At 43.7% G+C, this 27,585-nt stretch overlaps 1 protein-coding gene and 1 pseudogene across 1 annotated transcript; one reads left to right on the top strand and one right to left on the bottom strand.

The window, feature by feature from the left end:
• Window positions 1-10,463: 10,463 nt before the first annotated feature.
• LOC123108328 (transcription factor BHLH3-like) lies at window positions 10,464-12,686 on the bottom strand (annotated as a pseudogene).
• A 1,282-nt stretch (window positions 12,687-13,968) lies between these two features.
• On the top strand, window positions 13,969-15,793 carry LOC123108327 (uncharacterized). Its single transcript, XM_044530144.1, has 4 exons — window positions 13,969-14,103; window positions 14,138-14,548; window positions 14,787-15,092; window positions 15,200-15,793. Exons 1-4 carry the CDS (start codon window positions 13,969-13,971, stop codon window positions 15,791-15,793), a joined length of 1,446 nt encoding a protein of 481 aa, XP_044386079.1.
• The last annotated feature ends 11,792 nt before the right edge of the window (window positions 15,794-27,585 follow it).

Here is a 27,585-nt window from a genome sequence, read left to right as displayed (position 1 = left end):
AAATTATTTATTACTAAACAGGAGCAAAAAGCAAGGAATAAAAATAAAATTTGGTTGCCTCCCAACAAGCGCTATCGTTTAACGCCCCTACCTAGGCATAAAAAGCAAGGATAGATCTAGGTATTGCCATCTTTGGTAGGCAATCCATAAGTGGCTCTCATAATAGATTCATAAGGTAATTTAATTTTCTTTCTAGGAAAGTGTTCCATGCCTTTCCTTAACAGAAATTAGAATCTAATATTTCCTTCATTCATATCAATAATTGCACCAATCGTTCTAAGGAAAGGTCTACCAAGAATAATAGGACATGAAGGATTGCAATCTATGTCAAGAACAATAAAATCTATGGGTACATAATTCCTATTTGCAACAATAAGAACATCATTAATTCTTCCCATAGGTTTCTTAATAGTGGAATCCGCAAGGTGCAAGTTTAGAGAGCAATTATCAAAATCACGGAAACCTAACAAATCACACAAAGGCTTTGGAATCGTGGAAACACTAGCACCCAAATCACATAAAGCATAGAACTCGTGATATTTAATCTTAATTTTAATAGTTGGTTCCCACTCATCATAAAGTTTTGTAGGGATAGGAACTTCCAATTCAAGTTTTTCTTCATAAGATTGCATCAAGGCATCAACGATATGTTTAGTGAACGCTTTATTTTGACTATAAGCGTGAAGAGAATTTAGCACGGATTGCAATAAGGAAATACACTCAATCAAAGAGAAATTTTCATAATTAAATTCCTTGAAATCCAAAATAGTGGGTTTAGCAACATCTTGGGTTTTAATTTCTTCGATCCCACTTTCATCAATTTTAGCATCAAGATCTAAAAACTCCGAATTCTTGGAATGCCTTCTAGGTAAATGTGGATCATATTCAGTCCCATCATTATTAAGATTCATATTGCAAAACAAAGATTTAATAGGGGACATATCAATAACTTTTAGATCTTCATCTTTATCTTCATAGGAACTAGAAGAACATGCTCTTATAAAGGCATCTTTCTTAGCACGCATCCTAGAAGTTCTTTCTTTGCACTCATCGATGTAAATTCTCATGGCTTTTAGAGACTCACTGCTATCATGCTTAGGTGGAATAGATCTAAGTTTCAAAGAATCAACATCAAGAGAAATTCTATCAACGTTCCTAGCCAACTCATCAATCTTAAGAAATTTTTCTTCAATCAAAGCATTGAAATTCTTTTGCGAAGTAATAAATTCTTTAATATTAGATTCAAAATCAGAGGGCATCTTATTATAATTTCCATAAGAATTGTTGTAGGAATTACCATAATTATTAGAGGGATTACTAGGATAAGGCCTAGGATTAAAATTTCCTCTATAAGCATTGTTACCAAAATTGTTCCTACCAACAAAATTCACATCCATAGATTCATTATTATTTTCCATCAAAGTAGACAAGGGCTTATCCTTAGGATCAGAAGAAACACTTTTACTAGAAAATTTAATTTCATAAGTTCATCCATCTTTCCACTCAAAACATTAATTTCTTCTATCGCATGGACCTTTTTATTAGTAGATCTTTCAGTATGCCATTGAGAATAATTAACCATAATATTATCTAGGAGTTTAGTAGCTTATCCTAAAGTGATTTTCATAAAAGTGCCTCCCGCGGCCGAATCTAAAAGATTTCTAGAAGCAAAATTCAATCCGGCATAAAATTTTTGTATAATCATCCACAAATTCAAACCATGAGTATGGCAATTATGTATCATTAATTTCATCCTCTCCCAAGCTTGTGCAACATGTTCATGATCAAGTTGCTTAAAATTCATAATATCGTTTCCAAGGGAGATGATCTTAGTGGGAGGAAAATACTTAGAGATAAAAGCATCTTTGCACTTATTCCATGAATCAATACTATTTTTAGGCAAATACGAGAACCAAGCTTTAGCACGATCTCTAAGCAAAAAAGGAAATAGCTTCAATTTAACAATATCGTTATCCACATCTTTCTTCTTTTGCATATCACACAAATCAACGAAGCTATTTAGATGGGTAGCGTCATCTTCACTAGGAAGGCCGGAAAACGGATCTTTCATGACAAGATTTAGCAAAGCAGTATTAATTTCACAAGATTCAGCATCGGTAAGAGGAGCAATCGGAGTGCTAATAAAATCATTGTTGTTGGTATTGGTAAAGTCACACAATTTAGTGTTATCCTGAGCCATCGTGACAAGCAAGCAATCCAACACACAAGCAAACAAAAAGCAAGCGGGCAAAAAGAGGCAAATGGGAAAAGAGAGGGAGGATAGAGAGAGAGAGAGAGGGCGAATAAAATGACAAGGGTGAAGTGGGGGAGAGGAAAACGAGAGGCAAATGGCAAATAATATAATGCGGGAGATAGGGATTGTGATGGGTACTTGGTATATTGACTTTTGCGTAGACTCCCTGGCAAAGGCGCCAGAAATACTTCTTGCTACCTCTTGAGAACTACGTTGATTTTCCCCGAAGAGGAAGGGATGATGCAGCAAAGTAGCGTAAGTATCTCCCTTACTTTTTGAGAACCAAGGTATCAATACATTAGGAGGCTACGCGCGAGTCCCTCGTACCTGCACAAAACAAATAAATCCTCGCAACCAACGCGATAAGGGGTTGTCAATCCCTACATGGCCACTTACGAGAGTGAGATCTGATAGATATGATAAGATAATATTTTTGGTATTTTTATGATAAAGATGCAAAGTAAAATAAAAGCAAAGTAAAAAAGCAAAGGAAATAACTAAGTATTGGAAGATTAATATGATGAAGATAGACCCGGGGGCCATAGGTTTCACTAGTGGCTTCTCTCAAAAGCATAAGTATTCTACGGTGGGTGAACAAATTATTATTGAGCAATTGACGGAATTGAGCATAGTTATGAGAATATCTAGGTATGATCATGTATATAGGCATCACGTCCGAGACAAGTAGACTGACTCCTGCCTGCATCTACTACTATTACTCTACTCATCGACCGCTATCCAGCATGCATCTAGAGTATTAAGTTCATGAAAACAGAGTAACGCCTTAAGCAAGATGACAAGATGTAGAGGGATAAAGTCATGCAATATGATGGAAAACCCCATCTTGTTATCCTCGATGGCAACAATACAATATGTGACTCGCTGCCCCTACTGTCATTGGGAAAGGACACCGCAAGATTGAACCCAAAGCTAAGCACTTCTCCCATTGCAAAAAGATCAATCTAGTAGGCCAAACCAAACTGATAATTCGAAGAGACTTTCAAAGATAACCAATCATACATAAAAGAATTCAGAGAAGATTCAAATATTGTTCATAGATAGACTTGATCATAAACCCACAATTCATCGGTCTCAACAAACACACCACAAAAAGAAGATTACATCGAATAGTTCTCCATAAGAGAGGGGGAGAACATTGTATTGAGATCCAAAAAGAGAGAAGAAGCCATCTAGCTAGTAACTATGGACCCGTAGGTCTGAGGTGAACTACTCACACTTCATCGGAGGGGCTATGCTGATGATGTAGAAGCCCTCCGTGATCGATGACCCCTCCGGCGGAGCTCCGGAACAGGCCCCAAGATGGGATCTCATGTATACAGAAAGTTGCGGGGGTGGAATTAGCGTTTTGGCTCCGTATCTAATCGTTTGGGGGTACGTAGGTATATATAGGAGGAAGGAGTACGTTGGTGGAGCAACAGGGGGCCCACGAGGGTGGAGGGCGCGCCTGGGGGGGTAGGTGCGCCCCTATCTCGTGGCCTCCTCTTTTGTTTCTTGACATAGGGTCCAAGTCCTCTGGATCATGTTCGGTGAGAAAATCACGTTCCCGAAGGTTTCATTCTGTTTGGACTCCGTTTGATATTCCTTTTCTTCGCAACCCTAAAATAGGCAAAAAAAAATAGAAATTCTGGGCTGGGCCTTCGGTTAATAGGTTAGTCCCAAAAATAATATAAAAGTGGATAATAAAGCCCAATAATGTCCAAAATAGTAGATAATATAGCATGGAGCAATAAAAAATTATAGATACGTTGGAGACGTATCAGAACCCAACGAGGAGCAGAAGGAAATGACAAGTGGTTTTCAGCAAGGTAATGTATGCAAGTGCTGAAATTGAGAGTAACAGAGTAATTTGATAGCAAGATAATTTGTAACGAGCAAGTAACGATAATAGTAGCAAAGGTGCAGCAAGGTAGCCCAATCCTTTTGAGGCAAAGGACAAGCCAAAATTGTCTCTTATTATAAGCAAAGCGTTCTTGAGGGTACACGGGATTTTCATCTAGCCACTTTCACCATGTTGGTTTAATTCGTGTCCGGCACTTTGATGATTTGATATGTGGGTGGACCGATGCTTAGGTGTTGTTCTTACTTGAACAAACCTCCTACTTATGGTTAACTCTCCCGCAAGCATCCACAACTACGAGAAAAGTATTAAGAATAAATTCTAACAATAGCATTAAACTTTTGGATCCAATATGTCCCTTAAAGAATAGCACACAAATTGGGGTTTAAGCTTCTGTCACTCTCGCAACCCATCATCTAATTGCTACTCCAAAATGCATCCCCTTAGGCCTAAATATGTTGAAGTGTCATGTAGTCGACATTCACATGACACCACTAAGGGAATCACAACCTACATATTATCAAAATATCGAACACATATCAAGTTCACATGATTACTTACAATATGATTTCTCCTGTGACCTCAAGAACAAAAGTAAATAATCACAAATGATAATCATGCTCAAGATCATAGGGGTATTAAATAGCATATTGGATCTAAACATATAATATTCCACCAAATAAGCCATATAGTAATCAACTACAAGATGTAATCAACACTACTAGTCACCCACAAGCACCAATCTATAGTTCCGGTAACAAGAATGAACACAAGAGATGAACTAGGGTTTGAGATGAGATGGTGTTGTTGAAGATGTTGATGGAGATTGCTCTCCCCAAGATGGGAGAGCTGTTGGTGATGATGATGATGATTTCCCCCTTCGGGAGGGAAGTTCCCCCGACGGAGTCGCTCCGCCGGAGGGCAAAAGTGCTCCCGCCCAAGTTCTGCCTCGAGACGGTGGCTCTCCATCCCAAAAGTTCTCTCCTAATTTTTCTAGGTCAAAATGACCTATATACCTGAAGATGGGCACCAGAGGTGGGCCTGGGTGAGCACAACCCACCAGGGCGCGCCTGGGCTCCCTCGCACGCCCAGGCGGGTTGTGCCCACCTGGTGGGCCCCCTTTGGTCATTATTTGCTCCAATATTTCTCAAATATTCCATAAAAAATCCTCATGAAGTTTCAGCTTGTTTGGAGTTGTGCAGAATAGGTGGCCTCACGTAGCTTTTCCAGGTCCAGATTTCCAGCTGCCGGAATTCTCCCTCTTTGTGTATACCTTGCATATTATGAGAGAAAAGGCATTAGAATTACTCAAAAAAGCATTATTATGGATAAAAACATCATAATTAACAGTAAGAAAACATGATGCAAAATGGACGTATCAACTCCCCCAAGCTTAGACCTCGCTTGTCCTCAAGCGAAAAACCGAAATCAAAAACATGTCCACATGTTTAGAGAGCACTACAAAAAGAAGACACTTCTTTGACATACATCTTTGAAAGGTAGCAGGTGCATTACATAAACCAAAAGGCATACATCTATAAGCATAAGTTCCAAAGGGACAAGTAAAAGTGGTCTTTTCTTGATCAGGTTGAGAAACATGTATTTGTAAAAAACCAGAGTATCCATCAAGGAAGAAAAAATGTGTGTTCTTAGATAATCTTTCTAGCATTTGATCAATAAAAGACAGAGGGTAATGATCTTTTCTAGTTGCTTTGTTTAATTTTCTAAAATCAATTACCATTCTATAGCCTGTAACGATTCTTTGTGGAATAAGTTCATTCTTATCATTAGGAACAACAGTAATACCTCCTTTCTTAGGGACACAATGAACATGACTTACCCATCTACTATCAACTATATGATAGATTATACTTGCTTCTAGAAGTTTTAATATTTCCGTTCTTACCACTTCTTTCATCTTCAGATTTAACCGACGTTGGTGATCAACAATGGTTTTAGCATCAGGTTCCATATTAATCTTGTGCTGACATAGAGTGGGACTAATGCCCTTTAAATCATCAAGAGTATATCCAATAGCATCTCGGTGCTTCCTTAGAACTTTCAATAATCTTTCTTCTTCATGTTCTGAAAGGTTAGCACTAATAATAACAAGATATATCTTCTTTTCATGAAGATAAGCATATTTCAAAGTGTCTGGCAATTGTTTTAATTCAAACACATGATCACCTTTAGGTGGAGGAGGACCTCCTAGAGTTTCAATAGGCAAATTGTGTGTAAGCAAAGGACGTTGTTCAAAGAAAATCTTATCTATTTTATTTCTTTCATGCATATGTAAATCATTTTCATGGTCTAGCAGATATTGTTCTAGTGGATTAGTAGGAGGCACAACAATAGAAGCAAGACCAATTATTTCATCCTTACTAGGCAATTCTTTTTCATGAAGCTCTCTACTAAACTTGGAAAAATTAAAGTCATGAGACTCATCACCAAAACTAACGCCGACAGTTTGTTTCTCACAATCTATTTTAGCATTAACGGTGTTCAAGAAAGGTCTACCAAAGATAATGGGACAAAAGTCATCTTGTGGGGAACCAAGAACAAGAAAATCAGTAGGGTATTTTATTTTCCCACACAAGACTTCAACATCTCTAACAATCCCAAGTGGTGTGATGGTGTCTCTATTGGCAAGTTTGATAGCTAGTGGCATCTATTCCTTCTATTTCAGCGGGTGTTATATCATTCATAATTTCTTGATATAAAGTAAAGGGAATAGAACTCACGCTAGCACCTATGTCACATAAACCATGATAACAGTGATCTCCTATTTTAACTCAGACAACAGGCATGCCAACAATGGGTCTATGATTATCCATTTTATCGGGTTTGGCAATTCTAGTAGCTTCATTACAGAAGTAAATAACATGTCCATCTATATTTTCTTTCAAGAGATCCTTAACTATAGCAACACTAGGCTCTACTTTAATTTGTTCATCAGGTTTAGGTGTTCTAATATAACTTTTGTTGACCACAGTTGAAACTTTAGCATGTTACATTATCCTAACAGGGAAATGTGGTTTCTCAATATAAGCAGTAGGAACAACTTGATCAAAATTATAAAGTATAGTTTTCTCTTTTAGCTAGTTCCGGTTCTTTAATTTATTCTTTAATAGGTGGGTGATATTTAAACCACTTCTCTTCAGGGAGATCAACATGAGTAGCAAATGATTCGCAAAAGGAGGCTACAATCTCAGAGTCAAGTCCATATTTAGTGCTAAACTTTTGAAAAACATCGGTATTCATAAAAGATTTAACACAATCATACTTGAGCTTAATACTCGACTCTTTACCTTCTCGAGTTCCCAATCTTCAGAGTTGCATTTAATTCTTTCCAAAAGATCCCACCGGAATTCAATAGTCTTCTTCATAAAAGAACCAGCGCAAGAAGTATCGAGCATGGATTGATCATCACAAGAAAGCCGAGCATAAAAGTTCTGGATAATAATTTCTCTTGAGAGCTCATGATTGGGGCATGAATATAACATTGACTTAAGACTCCCCCAAGCTAGAGCGATACTTCTCCTTCACGAGGCCAAAAATTATATATGTAATTCCGATCACGATGAACTAGATGCATGGGATAATTTTTTTGGTGGAACTCCAATTTCAGTCGATTCCAATTCCAAAATCCAATATCATCGCATAGCCCATACCATGCCAATGATTTTCCCTTCAAAGATAAGGAAAACCTTCTTCTTAACTTCATCTCCGGGTAAACCTGCAGGCTTAAACAATCCACAAATTTCTTCCACATATATCAAGTGCATATCAGGATGTTCGGTTCCATCTTCTGCATAAGGATTAGCTAGCAGTTGCTCTAACATACCCAAAGGAATTTCATATTCAATATTTTCAGTAGGTGCAGTAGGTTGAGGGGTAGCTAATTGTGGTTTCGGTCGTGGTGAAGATACCCCGAACAAACCCCTCAAAGGATTGTTTTCCATAGTAACAAGTGACAGTAAATTTCAGCATGCTATATAAATGTTTCCTTACCAAATTCCAGTTACCAAAGGTGCTCACTCCCTGACAATGGCGCCAGAAAATAGCCATGATGACCCACAAGTACACGAGATCAATTGTAGCTCTTTTCGATAAGTAAGAGTGTCGAACCCAACGAGGAGCAGAAGGAAATGACAAGTGGTTTTCAGCAAGGTAATGTCTGCAAGTGCTGAAATTGTAAGTAGTGGAGTAGTTTGATAGCAAGATAATTTGTAATGAAATATAGTTCCACCAAATAAACCATATAGTAATCAACTACAAGATGTAATCAGCACTACTAATCACCCACAAGTACCAATCTATAGTTCCGGTACAAAGATTGAACATAAGAGATGAACTAGCATTTGATATGAGATGGTTTTGTTGAAGATGTTGATGGAGATTGCCCTCCCCAAGATGGAAGAGTTGTTGGTGATGATGATGACGATGATTTCCCCCTCTGGGAGGGAAGTTCCCCCGGCGGAATCGCTCCCCGAAGGGCAAGAGTGCTCCTGTCCAAGTTCCACCTCGAGACGGCGGCGCTCCGTCCCGAAAGTCCTCTCCTTATTTTTTCTATGTCAAAATGAATTATATACCAGAAGATAGGCACCGGAGATGGGCCGAGGGGAGCACAACCCACCAGGGCGTGCCTGGGCTCCCTGGCGTGCCCAGGTGGGTTGTGCCCACCTGATGGGACCCCTCTAGTACTTATTGGCTCCAATATTCCTCATTTATTCCATAATAAATCTCCGTAAGTTTCAGCTTGTTTGGAGTTGTGTAGAATAGGTGGCCTGATGTAGCTTTTCCATGTCCTGATTTCCGGCTGCCGGAATTCTCCGTCTTTGTGTGTACCTTGCATATTATGAGAGAAAAGACATTAGAATTACTCCAAAACGCATTATTATGCATAAAAACATGATAAATAACAGTAGGAAAACATGATGCAAAATGGACGTATCAATATACCTAGGGGGCACACACCGAGAGAGACCTAGATGGGATTAATACTCCTCCTTTGCGGTTTATAGGGCTTAAATCTGAAATCTCATCAACCAAGGTAGATGGTGAGTGGAGGAATTTGTCTCGTAGTTTACAAAATTACTTATACTTTAATCTACATTAACTACAGTGTATGCATGGATGACCTCTAAATGAGTAGGAATGGTTACATGCATTGGTTGGTTTCTTTTAATCCATGCAAGCATCAATTTAATGCACCTTGAAATGTGAACATGTGGTTAAAAGAAGTGAAGCCTAAGACTTATAATATGGAAAAACCAAAAAAATGAGATGAGCCTAATAAATCGAAAAGGAGGGAGTACTTCCTTCATCAACGTCCACGTAGGATGCACGATAGACCATTCTCCACACCAATACATCTTCATTTTCTATCTGTTATACATGTTTTACTTATTCAATATAGTCAGATTATGGTTTATTATAATTATGCTAGGTGATTACACGCAAAAACAGATGCTCGAGTAGCTTGCATGCACGAATTATAACAGAAGTATGCATACAATTCCACATTTAAAAATATTTGTACTCTGGGTCTGAACAATTAACTCGGAGCTGCAGTGGAAAGTATCTATACCAAGAAGTTACTAGGGAGCATCTATAAATGTTATAGGTTTAACATGAAATTCAATTTCACTCATCGATTTTTCAACTCACAATTTCTCTCAATGTCTATCGCATCAACATAGCAGTCGAGAGTTTGCATCCCCGTGCGTGGATGTTTGTCTCCAGTTTGTATCGCTTTGGATAAGACCATGAAATAACGATTTCAACACAGTATATGTGCAAATCAGTATGTTAGTATTGGTGTAAAATGCACACAGCACGGTCACACAATTCTCCAAACATGGAAGGAATCAACGGACCACTGTGTGTAAAGTACGAGAGGTACTCGTCAGGGCTTGTTCATATGTGCCCATATATGTACCCAGTCCTTCACCACTGAGTTCGTATAGCCCAGGACAAAACTTGACGAACAATTGTTGTCAGGAAACAGCTAAACATACACAAGAAACAAAAAGCTGTAACAGTGCCCAACCAAATGCAACAACAGGTTGGTATATTTTCATGTCGGCCAAATCCCAATATTCCACTCCATACATGCATGCATTACACTCACGGACACACGCCCAACTATTACAATCTGGTCACAAAAAGCTGAGCTTTAGATAGTACTACTATTCAAAAATTTAACATAAACACTGCATGGTTGACTCATGCAGATATTTTTCGAAACATATCAAGCAAATATATGCAAACACTGAACTCATTGACGATTACAGAATTACATGCACCTTGTTCTGCTACATGCTTGATGAATTGGCGTGCTCGACTGATCTAGAGACACCTTCCTCCATAGCCTGCACTCTTGAATAGTGCCTGCTTGATCTCGTCGGTGCTTGTCACTCGGCTCCCCCCTTCCTCCTATAAACACCACACACCATGCATCGACGATTGAATTATAATGGTGCAAAAAACATGTACATTCAGGATTCGGCCAAGAAATTAGTGGAAAATTTAGCTCCACCAAAAAATTACACTATTAATATTTCACTTGTGACTTGTGAGCAGGATGCCTGCATGGTGAAGTCGCCGAAGCAGCTGACGACGCACTGCTCAATTTTCAGCCCCAGCACCTCTAGCGCACTCACCGTCGAGATCAGCACGCCAGGGCTTGTGGCATAGCAGATGCCGATCCTCGTTTCGCCATTGCCCTACTTCTCGATGACAAACTGGGTGGGTAACAATCAGTTCAGACTAGAAGGGTTGGGCACGCTTCACCGCGTCATTTGTTTGTTAGGATTTCATATAGATAAAAATTGGTTTCACGCTGAGGAAGATGGAGTGTATTTTATTTTTATATATATAATACGGTGTTTCTATGGGCATTTTTAACGGTGTGATTTTGTGTTATCTGCTAATCAACTCATACTGATGTGAGGAAATTTCTTACATTGGTGCCAGTATATACTATATGATGCTTCTTTTAGTAGTGGGAGGCAGTGGCGGAGCTACAAACTAAGTGCAGGTCGGGCCAATCTAAAGAATATCACCCAATTTGTTTTTCAAAATGGCCTGGTCAGGCTCATACTTTGCATTGTTTTCTTTGGGAGCTGGGCGGGCCGCGGGCCATGACACGGTTTTCCCCCTATGTAGGTCCGCCACTGGTGAGAGGGTCCATGGGACTGTTGTGTTTGCAGGTTGGCTGGTGCCAATTAATTTGAAAAATCGCTAACTCGGTCAAAATCGTGAATCAAATCTAAAATAGAAGTCCTCAAGTGAATGAAAGAGCTCCTTGAGATATTGTTGACCTGGTCAAAATTATATGAAAAAAGGTTTTCTCCCGCTTTATATTATAAAGCAACACCTGGTCAAAATTATGAATCAAATCTAAATTGAACACCTCAATTAAATAAACTAGAGAACCTCAAAATTAGGGAGCATCATCGTGAACTAGGTGATTTGATGTGTGGCTGCCTGAGCGATGTGTGTACCTTGGTGGAATTCCTCATTGGCATCTTGTAAAGTTTCTCTATAGGCCGAACTACATGGAATCTCTTATCTTCAGCCCTCCAACATTATTTTGAGATCCGTGCTCTTCAACTAACTTACAATAAAAAGATTTCTCTTTTTTGTTTCTCTCAAATGAAAGAACATATAGACTTCAAACTTGCTCGTGTTCAGCAGGTTCAGCTCCTCCGGCGTGGCGCCGATCTCCTCCTCAAGGGTTTTGATCCGCTCGGTTAGCTCATTCACGTAGTCTATGGTGTCCCCGAGGATCGAGGTCCTATCCATCTACAGATTGATCGATTGATTCGATCGAGGTCCACAACTCAAATTCATAGCTGGTACTCGATAGAAATTAAGAAATCACTAGCTAGGTTAATTAACTAATTATTAGGTCACAGGACAGTGCGAGTTGCGACTTGCCACACACCTTGATAATTTTGGGCACGATGGAGCGGAGCATGGAGAGGCGGTCGTTGAGACGCTTCCGGCGCCGCCTTTCCGCCATGAGGTTCTTGGACGTGGTGCCGCCGTTGAGCTTGCTTCTAGGGTGGGCTCCGGAGAAGACACCCCTGGTCATCTCCGAGCTCTCCCCGGCGCCTCCTGCTCCGAATATGAACGGCACCGGGGACGACGGCGACCCACCACCGCGATGCAGGTTGCCGCCGCTCGGGTCGTCCTCCGCCATGGCGTCGTGCAGTGGCTCCTGAGCGAGCGCCTGGCCGGCCCCGTGGACGACCCCAGGCCCAAGGACGACGCCGTCGCAGCTCCTGTAAGAGTTGCACACTTCGCTGAGGCAGTCGAAGTTGAATTCCTCGTGCGGCCGATGCGGTGGCGCACCATGGACTGTGGAAGAAACGGTCCGGCCAAGTCCATGCTGCTGCTCGCCTCGGCGACGTCCTCGCCACCATAGTAGAGAAGTTCGCTCGTCGTCATCATGGCGCTGCCCGGATACGCCTGCCACGGAGTCGGAGCCGGAGCCGGCGCCGGCGCCTCCTCCCGGCGCAGCGACATGAGCTCGTCGAGGAAGGACTGCTCGTCAAGCTGATCCATGCCGGCTGCCGCTCAAGTTCTACTAGCTAGGCACCAGCTCTAGAATATGCTTGCTTCCCTTAATTTCTTTCCCGGCAAACTCCTCACGCTTGTGCTCCCAGTCCCAGTCCTAGCAAGCAACGCGGCCAGTAGCTAGCAGTAGCAATAGCACTGCCACAGGTCCACACGACACGGCCAACTTGCAGGTAGCTAGAGTCCAATGGCAGGAGGGGAATCACGGAAGGAAACAACCTGGGAGTTAAATGCGGTGTGACAAACCCAACCGACAATCATTCCTTGGCATCAACTGGCTAGTTACTCTTGGTGGCAAAATTTCATGTTTTGACCCTTATCTGAAAGTTAATCGAGATTTGACCTCAGTTTGTAAAAGTGTCAGGATCTGACCTTTTTGTTACCGTCAGGGTCCATGGCGGTAGGGTGTAACAGCCTACCGTCTTGGTCTCTGGCGGTAGGAAACACCCCTGCCGCCAAATAGGCTGACGGTAGCCTGTGCACCTCTACCGCCAAGGTGTCCGGCGATAGACGCGAGCACGCACTGTGTTTCATACTTAATTTATTTTTGCGGTAGGATGTGCAACCCTACCGTCATGGACCCTGACGTTAAGAAAATGATCAGATTCTAAAAAAATTATAAGGCAGGGTCAAATCTTGATCAGGTTTTAAAAATGGTCAAAACACTAAATTTAGCCACTCTTGATGTGGTCACGGCTGGCTGGCTGCATCGGGTTGGTCAGGCTGAAAATGGCAAGCGACCCTGAGAATGGAATGGAATCTCCCCGTTATTTTAAGGCTGATTGTAATAGTGAGGATCATATATTAGTATCATGCATATAATACTAGTCTATGATATTACATCTGTAATGTATAGTATCATATGTTAGATGGTGTTTGGATCACTAGTGACTGGAGACTAGAGACTAGTAGTAGTCACTTTTAGTCAGTAAACCTCCAAACACCTCTGACTAATGGGTGACTAAAACTAGTTTAGTCCCTAGTCACCCCACCCCCAACTAAAAGTGACTAAAGTCTCTTCTCTAATTAATTGGCGGGCCCATCCTGTTGCGGGTGACGCATTTGCCGCCCCATCCCCTTCGCACGCAGGCAGGGGGCAGCCACTCCCCTTTCCACTCCGCCGCTTCCCTTTCCACCACCGCCGCCGCACTCCGCCGCCGCGGCAGCACTCCGCCGCGCCGCTCCCGTGTCCGTACTCCCGCCGCGCCCGCAGCGCTCCGCCGTGCCGCGCCCGCAGCACTCCGCCGCGCCGCGCTCCCGCGTCCGTACCATGGACAGCGACGACGAACTCCCCTTCGATTTCTTCTCGCAGACGGCGTCTTCCGGTGCTGCGGTGCACCACATCGACGAGGACGGGTGGGGGATGACGCCCCCTCGTCTCCGGGGATCCGCCGGCCGCGGCTTGGTGGCAGGGGGGCTCAACCGCGGCTCGGTGGCAGGGGGCTCGGCCGCGGCTCGGTGGCCGGGGGGCTCCGCGCTCCCATCGGGTTGGAGAACATCGACCTCAACGGCAACTCCACCATCGCCGCCTCTTACCCCAACATGCGCATGTACACGCACCTTTTTCATCCCGGGAGTGCGGCCGGCCATGGTGTGCCCCTCCATCGGACGGACGGCGTGGCGCAGCGGCAGGGTCGTCCACCTCACCAAGGTCTCCCCCCAGTGAGGGCCCCGGATCGTCGTGCCAAGCAGGTCGTCGCGACGTCGGGACGAGGTGGTGCTGGTTCAAGTCGCTCAGGCAGCGGCAGGCAGCACCGATCATGGTAGAAGATGTTGAGAAAGAAGATGAACCAGCTGAAGAAGATGTTCAGGCAGAGGAAGACGACAGCATGCTGAACCAGCATATCCAGGTACAATATTTGTCCAATTGTTGTGTTTGCTTGAATGAATGTATGTTAAGTGGAAAGTAGAAAGTAGAAACTACAGCTTGTTAAGTGGAAAGTAGAAAGTAGAAACTACAACAAGGTGTTCAGTTTGGACAAATGAAAGAAAATACTTGTTCATGCTACTTGTTCTGTCATCTTTATCAAAAATAGTACAGTATCTGAAATAGTACTTGTTCTGTTTTCTCATACATTTTTTTAATAGAGGCCAAAAAGCAAGGCTAACTGGAAAGACAGAAATACATTGACTTTATGTGAAATAGCTTGTGAGGAAATAGATGCTGGCAATTACGCTGGTAGAGTTTGGAGCCCTCAGGCATACAAGAATATGAGGGAGAAATATTGGGAAAGGGCAAAGCTGTGGCATCCAAGCAGGGAATTCAGGAACAAAATAACTAACTTGAAGGGCTTGTACAATGATTGGGTATGGTTGCAGCAGCAAAACGGCTGCGGCCGCGGCTTAGATGGCGAAGTGACGGCAACTGCAGATTGGTGGGAGAAAGAAATCAAGGTATTTTTGCTTATATTCTTGATCCCTCTCCTTCAAGTGTTCATTTTTGCTTATGTTCCAATGACAGAAGATATATATGCTGATTTCTTTCTATTATTTCTTTTCAGGACAGACCAAATCTCAAGAAATTTAGAAATGGTAACCCTGAGTATATGCCCCTGTTACATGAGATATTTCATGAGGTCGCTGTGGATGGTTCATCTGCTTATGTTCCTGGGACAGAAGATTGTTTGGAGTTAAATAATGATGATGACCTGGATGGCAATGAAGGCTTTGTGTCGAGCCCTATGAGTACCAACACTCAAAAGAGAGGGAGCCGCTCAGAGTTAAGGAGTACAGCTAGTAGTCCTTCAAAGAGAAGCAAAACTTTAGACAACATGCCTCGTACTCAAGGCAAAACTCGGGGTCCATTTGTAAAATATATGAAGGACATTGAAACTAAGTTGGAGAAGGAAAGTGAGAAAACAGACTCTATTTTGCAGGCTCTTGTGAACCAAGGCAATGAAAAGGTTAGGAGAAGTGAGGAACGTGCTCAGTCAGTAAAAAACTGTCAGAACCTTGCCATTGTTGCTTGTGATTTATTCAAGGAGAAACACAACAGAACTGTCTTCCAGAACATGAAGACCCCTGAAGCTAGGTTGATATGGTTGAAGAGATGGTGCAGGGCAAAGAACATGTATGCAGCAGATGGCGAGATATGAAGGCAGAATGATCTGTGTCAGCTAGTCTTGTGTCTTGAGTCATGTGTGTCCTCTTGTGTCTTGAGTCATGTGTGTCCTCTTGTGTCTTGAGTCGTGGATGACATGATTTGTGGACTAATGTGGCCTTAATCATTATGTTTCTGGACAAATTATTATCTACCGATCTGTGTATTTGCATGTGTTGATGATATGTTCATTATGTCTGTAGACTTCATGATTTCTATTTGTTTGTGCTTTTCTTTGCAGAATGAGGATGAATCTAGTGATGAGGACAGTACAGACCAAGATGATGAGTCTAGTGATGAGGACAGGACTGATGAAGATGATGACTCTAGTGATGAGGAAGAAGAATATACAAGGACCAATAGAGTGCTAGCACTACTTCAATTGAGGCGGCAGAGGCTCAACAAACTAGGTATGGTCGCCCACATGTTTGGTATGTACTACATGGATCGTTTCATGGTTAAAGGGGAAAGGAGAATTTTAAAAGCTAAAGAGTCTGGATATGAATGGGTAGTGAGAACTCTAGGAAACAGAACAGATTGCTACAGAATGTTTAGGATGTACCAACCGGTGTTTGATAAACTACATAATCTGCTAGTGGAGTCTTATGGACTGAAGTCAACCAAGAAAATGTCATCAGTTGAGAGTTTAGCTCTCTTTTTATATATAGTTGGATCTCCCCAATCTGTTAGACATGCTGAGAATCGGTTTATCAGGTCCATGGAGACAGTCAGTAGAAAGTTTAACAAAGTTTTGGAATGTATGGTTAAGCTTTCCATTGACATCATTAAGCCACGAGATCCTGAATTTAGAGTTGTCCATGAAAGGTTAAGAGGTGCTCAGTGGTACCCATGGTTCAATGATTGCATTGGAGCAATAGATGGGACTCATGTGCCGGTTGTGGTGCCACCAAACAAGGTTCCACAGTATTTAAGCAGACATGGTTACTGTAGTCAGAATGTTATGGCTGTGTGTGATTTCGACATGAGATTCACTTTTGTGCTTGCGGGGTGGCCTGGATCGGTCCATGATATGAGGCCATTCAAGGATGCTCTTAGCCGGTTTGATCACAAGTTTCCGCATCCACCTTCAGGTACGAAACTTGATACTCAGTACAATAGTTTTATGCCTTACATTGACATTTGCTAAAATGCATTGCCATGAACAGGGAAATTTTATCTTGTTGACTCGGGCTACCCCAACAAACAGGGTTATCTTGCACCGTATAGGGGCCAAAAGTATCATTTTCAAGAGTTCCATCAAGGCACCATGCCGAGAGGTAAAAAGGAGCACTTCAATTATACTCATTCTAGACTACGCAATGTCATTGAGTGTTGTTTTGGAGTCTTGAAAAATAAGTGGAGGATTCTTTTCAAAGTACCAAGTTATCCTCTACGCAAGCAAACAAAAATTATTGTGGCATGCATGGCCTTGCACAATTTTATTCGTGAAAGTCATTTGGCGGACAAGGAATTCGATAGGTGTGACAATGATGAGAGTTATCAACCTCTCCTTGAGGAAACAAGGAGGAGGAGGCGTCGTAACACTAGGGGTGAAGAAATGGAGCTAGATTCAGTGGATATGAATCGAGTGAGAGATACGATTGTTGATGGTTTGTTCAACAGGCGTTGAGAAATTTCGGATGTTATTTATTTCGTTTCCAACATGTAACGTTATGGGACAATTTTAGTTTTCTTATGTGTGGACAGTTTTGATTTCCTTATGGGACAATTTCGTGAGGGATAGTCTGGTGCTTGTGTTGCTTGCGTGAGGAGAGAAAAAAAGGTATTGAGAGCTGCTGTTGCATGGCGTGAGGGAGAAAAGGAACAGGACTTTGCTGCTTTCCTTCCTTGCGCGGGAGTATAGCGGTAGTTGCTGTTGCACAAGGGAGAGAAGAGAGATAAATGGAAGGGAGAGAGAAGAATTTAATACTGAGACATTTAATGCTGACTAGTAGTAGTCACCTTCCAAACAGGGCCTGACTAAAAACTTTTAGTCTATCTACTACTAGTCACATGACTAGAGAGTATCCAAACACCTTCTTAGAGGGTGCTTGGATACAAGGGACTATTTTTAGTCTGACTAAAAATAGTCTCTTTTAGAGGCTAAAGTTCCAAGCACCCCTGACTAAAGAGAGGCTAGGACTAGTCTTGAGCCTAAAATCTTTTAGTCATGGGAAACCTACTAAAATATGTATTAGCTCTCTCTCTCCTCATTTAATTCCTCTCCTTAGTTCTGGATTGGAGGGTTTGGAGGATAATAAATGCTCAATAACTAGATTTTAGTCTCTTTAGTACTTGGATCCAAGCATGGGTGAGACTAGCAAGTTTTAGTCCCACTACTTTTAGTCATGGGACTAAAACGTATCCAAGCATGCTCTTAGTATCATAGAGGATTACATTTATTGCCATGCATGATACAAAGTAGCACATCATTTAATATAATATGGTATTATAATATGATACTCAAGCATTTCTTTCTTCATTTAATTCTATGCCATCTCATCTAAATTGCTTAGTTGGCAAGCATGATATTATTTATGATACTTCCATTACGGGCAGCCTAACTTTTTCGAAGCTTTGGTTGCATGCATGCGGCTTTTCAATTATCGTCCATGTTGGTTTTGGCCTGTCGCCGGCGGCGATCGAGGCCTTGGCCTGCCTCGCAGCGCCAATCACCGAGCGAAAGTAATTGGGCCGGATCGGAGGGCGAGTTGGCATTGGGACTAATAATCAGTGATCTTGTCCTTCTTTAATGAAACTTGTTTTTGTTTACTACTCCCTTCGTTCCTAAATATTTATCTTTCTAGATATTTTAACAAATGACTACGTAAGAAACTAAATAAGTGAATTTACACTCTAAAATATGTCTACATACGAATATATATGGTAGTCAATTTGAATTGACTAGAAAGATAAATATTTAGAAACGGAGGGAGTAATAATGATGATGAAATGAAAGAGAGATACCTTTGCCGTTTTGGCAACTCGGGCCACCGTGACAGAGCTGCTAGGACGGGATCGATAGATGTGCGCACGTCGCGTGCGCCGCCCGCGTTTTCGCCGTGATCGGAGCTGCGCAAGCAGCATGGCCGTCTCGACCGGGCCAGCGTGGTGATCGCTGCGCTGGCGACGCAACCGGCGGGCGTGAATATTAGCTCGATCATGCCGCCCGGTTGCGTAAGGGACGAGTCCTGAAAGATGGACTGGGTCGTGTGGGTCTCGTTGTCTGGCAGATTTGAGGTACTCCCTCCATTTTTATTTACTCTGCATATTAGATTTGATTAAAATCAAACTTCGTAAAATTTGATCAAGTTTATAGAAAAAATATGAACATTTAACATAACAAATCTATATGATATGAAAGTACATTCAATAATGATTCTCATGAAATTGATTTTTTATTGTATATGCTAATATTTTTGTCTATAAACTTCATCAAACTTTATAAAACTTGATTTTGACCAAAACTAATACGTGAACTAAATAAAAACGGAGGGAGTACCTAACTAGTCCTGGTCCTCGATCATCTTGATGAGCTTTCGGATCGATCGTGACTCATGCATGGAGATAAAAAAAAACAACGCGCACGCACTACGGACCAGAATTGCACGCATGCATTATTATTCGTGTCCCCGTGCACTTGATGATCCATGTCGCCACGGCGGGTCGGTCCAACAATTTTATGCAAGTGCCGGCGGCTGCACTGCAGCAAATATCCAAACGGAGATGCTTTGCGTACGCGCATGATCCAAGGCCTGGCCTGATGAGTCTACCGCAACGGGCAGCGGCAGCTCACAGCCTCACAGTACACACAGGGACGGCACGGCGCGAGCGGGCCGGGCGCGCATACGTGCAGCGCCCTCGGGCTCACGGGCGCCGCCGCGCCGGGACAGATTGGAGGGGATGTTACCGTGTCAGGGCGCGCCGATCGATCAGCTGCGCGGGGTGTGCTGGATCCGCGGCTGGTTTCACCCTGGAAAACAGCGGCGCGCGTTGACCGCGGCCGCACGCGCTCCCACCCCGCCGACGACGACGCCGATTTTAGAGCATTTCCTGTAGCAACCGAAGGAATTCGGTGTAGAGGCTTTGCCTATCCGCGTTGTGCATACAGGCCGGGCTAGCTGGTGGTCGGTCTACCATGTGATATATGTGATAAGCAATTCAAATCAATCCAAAAACTGGGGGTCGGTCCATCTCGTTTCTTCTACCACTCCTACTAGTTTAGTGGGGGATGTCCGCGGCGGGCAAAGCTACGATGGGATATGTGGGCGCAGCTGTTTGCTGGTAACGTGGACGCGTCGCGTGCGCGGCCGGCGTCTTCGCTGTGTTATCCGCTTCGTTTCCGAGCGGAAAAAGTTTATTTTAAACCCTAAACTTGTAGAGGTTAGTCGAAATTCCGGTTGATTGTACCCTGAATTATGAAATTTCGGTCTAAATCGAACCTAGCATCCTTTGAAGCATGAAAACGTTGACGTGGCTAGGATTCATCTGGCTGGTGGGCCAAGGCGCCCTGCGCACTGGGCCTGAACATTTTTAAAATTTAAAAAATCATGACTGTTGTATGAAACCGCAAACACGTTTAAATACTGTGAGTAAAATTTGGCAAGCTCAAACAATGTTTGGAAACGGCAACATTTTTTGAACTCCCCCAAAAAATTGAAAACAAGAACATTTATTTTGAAAATGCAAACATATTTCAAATTCCAAAACAATTTCTTGCTACGCGAACATTAATGAGAACAGGGACTTTTTTGAAACGAAAGAACAAAAATTGAAAACATGAATATTTTTAAAATTTGCGAACAATTTTGAAACTCCCAAAGAAAATTGGAAGCACGATCATTTTTAAAATTTTGGAACTCTAGAACAAAATTTGAAAACAGGAACATTTTTTTTAAATTGCAAACAAAATTTGAAGCACCATCATTTTTAAAATTTCGAAACTCCGGAACAAAATTGAAAATAGGAACATTAAAAAAGTGAGAACAAATTTCGAAATAGGATTTTTTTTCATACCCCCGAACAAAATTTGAAATCGAACATTTTTTGAAAGGCGAACATATTTCCTAATACACGGATATTTATTAGAACTGGTAAACATTTTTGAATTGTAAGCAAAAATAAAGAATGTGATCATTTTTTGAAATTCTCAACATTTTTCTTGAATTTTCGAACAAAATTCAAATTCTACAAAACAAAAAATAAATACAAAAGAGAAGTAAAATGGATTAAAAAGGAAATAGACAAAATGAATAAAGAAATAGAAAAAAGACTATAGCGGGCCGGCCCAATGGGGAGCAGAATGTGCGCCGTGCTAAATGCCACGGATCCCGGCCATCCTTTGCCACGTCGACAATCCCTATTTGCCAAACGATGCAAGGGGGATTGCGTAGTTCAGCGTGCAATCGACCAGGATTTCGACTTGAGGGTTCGTTTCGCCCAACCTCTACAAGTTTAGGGTTTTAAATGGACTTTATCCTTTTCAAGCTGTCGGAGCTGTCTCGGTCGGCCGGGCTGCTGCCTGCCTGCCGACGTGGTCATCGATGGATTGGCGAGCAACCCGAGTACTGGTTAAGGCTGGTTGTAATGGGGAGTATCATATACTAACATCATGCGTATGATACTAGTGTATCATACTACATCCTTAATGCATGGTATCATATGTTGTTATCATATATGACTACATTTATTTAATATGATACGGTATCATGATATGATATTCAAGCATCTCTTTCTTCATTTAATTCTATGCCACCTCGTCAACATTGTTTAGTTGACATGTATGATACTATCTATAATACTCCCATTATGATCAGCCTAATCATGTGCATGCTGCTCGGCGACGAACGCAAGTCTTTGCGTGTCCATCCGCGCCGTGCGTGACGAGTGTGGACTGCTGACAGATCGGTGGAATATGCTGGATTAGATCGTGGGTCTCGCTATCTGAGAGATATCAGAGGGATTTAGCTAAGGTGGTGTTTGGTTCTCTAGTCATAAAACTTTTTCTAGTTACTAGAACTTTTTAAAAAAGACTCTCAAAAAGGTGTTTTTAAGGACTTTTAGCAAAACGTTCCAAACAAGTCCTGTTTAGTTTGCTAGGGACTTTTTCTAATCCCAATACAAAAAACTACCTGGAACCAAACATCCCTAATCTTTTATCCGGATGAGCTATCGGGTACATGCATGTGATGTGACGGGGATGATGCAACGGAACAAAAGCGTTGTGTCCATTGCTTATCTGTGCAAGATGACAAACTGAAAATAACTGCTTGTTTGTGCCTGGGATGGATGCATGTAGTTTTTGGCAGTGACGTGACCATTTGTTGCGTGTGTATATATCTAGTACCCTACCAGAAATAATAATCAATGAACCCACAAAAAAAGAAATAATAATCAATGTGGGTAGCAGTGTATTCTTGAAACGGACTTTCGCACCGCTTAACAAATAAGGCCACGACAACAAACGATATAAAAGCATCTCTAGCACCGGTCAAAGAGTAAAATTTTGTTTACAGGACTTAAATCGGACCTACCCGAACTGTCGTGGTTCTGTGATGACAGATGTCCTAGAATTAGGACTTAAGCATCAGGCCATTGGAATGGTGATTAGCTTGTCGGGGTTGAGCGGGACGAGAGACACGATTTACCCAGTTTCGGCCCCTCACAATGGAGGTAAAAACCTACTCCTCCTTTCTGCTTATTACTCGAGTATCGCTTACGAGGAAGCGGAATCGCGAGACCTAGTACTGGATTGATTGTAACCTGTCTAATCTATGCCGGAGACTCGCCTTAATATACAGGTCGAGGCCGCCAGTTTACAAGAGTCCGGGTCGGGTCTTGCTTCGTGACCGACCCTAATCCTAAGTCTCCTTGCCTTCCACGGCAAGCCGCCTTTGGGTGACTTACACTTCTGGGCCACGCACCATCTTCTGACCTTGGGCTCAATCTGGCTCATCTGATAAGTCGCCTCTTCAGCTTTGTATCTTTATCTGGGCTTGTCTGAGGCTCGTCGTCTTGAGTAGCCAGCATCCTAACCCAGCCCTTCCAGGGTGGGTTATATCACGGGGTTATGTCCCCAACATTAGGCCCCAGATTGATTTGAACTTGTTCATGTCAATCTTCATCTCTCTGTATGGTGAATCTTCTTCTTTGAATCTTAGTCTTGAATGTAGGTTGTTTCAGATTTTTTTGAAAATCATGATAAACAAATCGGAATCCCCTTAATCATGTGTTGTTATTTTAATCCAATTATGCAATTCAGTATTAACGATCTCGTAGATGTTTGTAAGAGGATGCTTAGTTTGTTTTATGTTTCAATTTGACATTGCAGCAGAAGAAGGCATTGGAGTTGGCCAACCTGAAGAATTAGGAGGAGATGAAGTAATTGAATATCTGCCCCGAGGTCTTCGAAATGCTCAGGGAGGTATGTGTCGGTGTCAAAACCGGTAGATCTCGGGTAGGGGGTCCCGAACTGTGTGTCTAAGGATCGATGGTAACAGGAGACAAGGGACACGATGTTTACCTAGGTTCGGGCCCTCTTGATGGAGGTAATACCCTACGCCCTGCTTGATTGACTTTAATGAGTATAGGGGTTACAAGAGTTGATCTACCACGAGATCGTAATGGCTAACCCTAGTTGTCTAGCATGTACGATAAAGATTGCCTCTACGGACTAAACCCTCCGGTTTATATAGACACCGGAGGGGCCTAGGGTTGTACAGAGTCAGTTTACAGAGGAAGGAATCTTCATATCCGAACGCCAAGCTTGCCTTCCACGTAAAGGAGAGTCCCATCCGGACACGGGAGGAAGTCTTCTGTCTTGTATCTTCATGGCCCATTAGTCTGGCCCACGTCACATAGCCCGAACGCCCGAGGAACCCTTAATCCAGGACTCCCTTAGTAGCCCCCGAACCAGGCTTCAATGATGATGTGTCCAACACGCAGATTGTCTTCGACATTGCAAGGCGGGTTCCTCCTCCAAATACTTCAAAGCATCTGACCCGAAGAGTTATACCCGGATTTTCATTTAATGTCATATCCTTCCGCTTCTGCGCCTCCGTTGCTTCCGCTTCCACGTGTCGAGCGAATACAAAAGGTCAGAGTATTTTTTACACATAACACCCCAGCCATGTAAAAAAAGGCATCTATTTAAAGGGATTGGATCTCAGATGCCTTTCCACACCAGGCAGAAAATTCTTAGAGCTCGCTAGGAGGAGAAACCATTCAAACATGGCTAGCTCTCCCGGTTCCTCTTCCCGCCCTTGTGGCTCCGAAAAAGGCGATTGGGAGAGATGTTCAGTATCGCATGAACAGTTGGTTAAGCTCCAAACGCAGGGATTCCTCCCCCCCACGGATCAAGTCCCCGTTCGAGCAGGATTAACCTCTTTCACTGGCAAAGCCTTGGCGGAAAATTTCCCCAATCCAACCAGGGGGAAACAAGTGTTCTTCGTCTCTTTTTTATTAAGAGGCGTCGGATTTCCAATCCACCCTTTCCTCCGAGGTCTCCTGGAGTACTATGGCCTCCAACTGCACAATCTTACGTCGGCCCCTGTCCTGCACATTGCAGGTTTTGCCGCTCTTTGCGAGCTATTCCTGGACTGTGAGGCCCATTTTGAGTTATGGAGGAAGCTTTTCTACCTCGTCCCTCGCTCCCAAAGGGATCTGTATTCGAGGTGGGCAGCGCCGAGATATGGCGTATAGCCAGGACCAGATACCTATCCGGCACGCCGAAGAAGGCGTCCGAAGAGTGACCCTCAGAGTGGTTTTATATTGAAGATATCGCTTTCCCCGACCCAGTCCGAATGGGCCTTCCCGAATTTTCCAGCGCTCCATTGAGGAAACGCCACAGCTGGCGCCCTCGGAGCCTCGAGGAGGAAGATAGCGCGGAAGTTCAACAATTAATGGGCAAGATAAGGACACTCGCCCAGTCCGGATTATCAATAATCAAGGTAATGGAAACTTTCATAGTGCGAGGTGTTCAGCCACTCCAATTCATAGGGCTCCCTATGTGGCATTACAACGGGGAAGATGACGCCTCACGCTGTGGACAAAAGGTCTCGGACATCCCTGCTGCCCTGGCCGCAATATTGGCCGATCTGTACAAAGGGGAGAAAGAGTAATTTACCCATCTTAAGCGCCAAGAGGGATTCTCCATGTACAATCCCCCTAACTGGGTAAGTTTTAATCCCACCACCTTACTCAATCCTCTCCTTAAGTCATGTTTAATTGACATTAACCCGTCCATTTTTGACAGGAATGGCAAAAGGTTATCGCGGGGATCCATAGCCCCGCTCCACAGCGGGAGAACCACAACCGGGACCTTAATCTCGGATTCGAAGAGGATCCGGACATATGTGTAGAGCTCAAAGAGGGAGTCTTCTACCAGGCGAGCTATGATGGCACATAAGTGGCAATCATGGCTGATTATCCTGGCCTCCTTCCTTCCTCCATATGTAAGTAGTCAGGAGACATCTCCTCCGAAAGAGCTTCCTCATTATGCCTCACCCATCGCACTGTCTCCTTCTCCCAAGGGGAGGCACTCGGCGCGCCATGCTACACTAGAATCATCTTGTAAGAGAGCGCTTGCGCCGGGCAGATCTTCGAAGAGGATGGAAAATGACAACCAGGCCGAGCCTTCATCAAAGAGGTATGGTTTTGAATACGCCCCCAGCAGTCACATCGAACTGTGACATTGTCCGCTGTGTTTTATCAGGAAGAGTGTTCGCCGTACTATGTCCGGGGATCCTACCGGTCGTGCCTCCACCAATTAGGTTCCAGAACCTTCCTCTAGGGCGGGGGCTGACACGAGAGTGACGCCGGATTGTCCTCCTTTAGGGGATTCGGATGATGTATCCATCACGAATTCTGAAGTAGAGAGCGCCATGAATCATCGGCAATGGAGGGCCACTCTTCGCGACCCCAGCTTTACTAGTGAGGCGTTCGATGCCTTCATCTCGGCTGATGCGTACATCCGAGCTGCTCGGGATGGGCTTGCCAGAGCCACTGACTAGCATTTGAAAGATATGCGGGTAAGTATGCATTGTACAGAACTGGCAATCATACACCAGTAGCCCCCGAGACTTGAAGCAGTTGAAACAACTAATTCAAGGATCATTGTATAATCAGGCACTCACGGAGAACAACAACATGTTATCCCATGAGCTAGAAAAGTGTCGGACCCAGCTAGCTGTTGCTACCGCCGAACTAGAGAAATCTAAGGAGGCACCACCTGGTAATGTTCTCCTCCGTTGAAAGGATCGATATGGTTGACTAGAGGAGGGGGGTGAATAGGCAACTAACAATTTTTAGCTTTTCTTTAACAATTTAAACTTTGCATCAAAGTAGGTTGTCTAGATATGCAACTAGGTGAGCAACCTATATGATGCAACAAGGATAGGAACGCGAGCAAGCAAGATATATGAAACAAATAAGCTTGAACAAGTAAAGGCACGAGATAACCAAGAGTGGAGACGGTGGAGACGAGGATGTGTTGCCGAAGTTCCTTCCCTTTGAGAGGAAGTACGTCTCCGTTGGAGCAGTGTGGAGGCACAATGCTCCCCAAGAAGCCACTAGGGCCACCGTATTCTCCTCACGCCCTCACACAATGCGAGATGCTGTGATTCCACTATTGGTGCCCTTGGAGGCGGCGACCGAGCCTTGACAAACTAGGTTGGGGCAATCTCCACAACTCAATTGGAGGCTCCCAACGACACCACGAAGCTTCACCATAATGGACTATGGCTTCGCGGTGACCTCAACCGTCTAGGATGCTCAAACACCCAAGAGTAACAAGATCCACAAGGGATTAGTGGGGGAATCAAATATCTCTTGGTGGAAGTGTAGATCGAGGCCTTCTCAACCACTCCCGAGCAAATCAACAAGTTTGGTCGGCTAGGGAGGGAGATCGGGCGAAAATGGAGCTTAGAGCAATAATGGAGCTTGGGGTGGAAGAGGTGAGTCAACGGGGAAGAAGGGGACCCCTTATATAGTGTGGGAAAAGGACCCAACCGTTACCCACCAACCAGCCCGCGGCCAGCGGTACTACCGCAAGGGCGCGCGGTACTACTGCTTGCAACCAAGAGGTACTACCGCACGGCTGTGCGGTACTACCGTACTGACCCACGGTACTGCCGCAACCCCAGCAACAGAAAAGATAAACAGACGCGCAGGAGCTGGGGGCGGTACTTCCGCACGCGCGGTACTACCGTGCCCCCCATTGCGGTACTACCGCAAGGCAAACACCCCAGCCAGGGGGAAGGGAACTTCCGTGCCTACTTCTGCAAAGAAACGGAAGTAGCAAAAACCCAACATAGTAGTACTGCCGAGGGGCGGTACTACTGCCTGAATGCATAGCGTGGTACCACCGCTCGGTGAAAGCGGTACTACCGCGGTAGGTGCGGATGTAAAAAATTACATCCGCCCCTACTACCGCAAAGGGGCGGCACTAGCCTGGTGGGCAACGGTAGTGCGGCTCCAGGGGAGCGGTACTACCGTGGGCACCTACGGTACTACCGCTCCACCGCGCGGTACTATCGCGGATGCCTACGGTACTATCGTTTTCCTGGGAGCAGTACTACCGTGACCAACCACAGCAGCCGGACAAGGGAGGCAAGAAAACGGAGGAAGCTCCAAGGAAAAAGGAGGGGACAAGAAGGAGACGTGTACGTGATGATTCCACCCAAACCTTTCCAACGCGGACCCCCTCTTAATACTACGGCTTTCCTACGACTCAAATCCACCAAAAAGAAACGTACAAAAGACGCCGTCTTCATCAGTCTTCGAGGGGCA

The sequence above is a fragment of the Triticum aestivum genome, chromosome 5A (assembly GCF_018294505.1).
Source record: "Triticum aestivum cultivar Chinese Spring chromosome 5A, IWGSC CS RefSeq v2.1, whole genome shotgun sequence".
NCBI lineage: Eukaryota > Viridiplantae > Streptophyta > Magnoliopsida > Poales > Poaceae > Triticum > Triticum aestivum.
The sequence above is the reverse complement of the archived record's forward strand: the minus strand, read 5'-3'. Positions and strand labels throughout refer to the sequence as shown.

Coding starts and splice junctions, on each gene's coding strand:
- LOC123108327 (XM_044530144.1), top strand. CDS start 13,969: ATGGACAGCGACGACGAACTCCCCTTCGATTTCTTCTCGCAGACGGCG. Junction 14,104..14,137: donor GATCCGCCGGCCGCGGCTTG/GTGGCAGGGGGG, acceptor GCTCGGTGGCAG/GGGGCTCGGCCGCGGCTCGG. Junction 14,549..14,786: donor TGCTGAACCAGCATATCCAG/GTACAATATTTG, acceptor TTTTTTTAATAG/AGGCCAAAAAGCAAGGCTAA.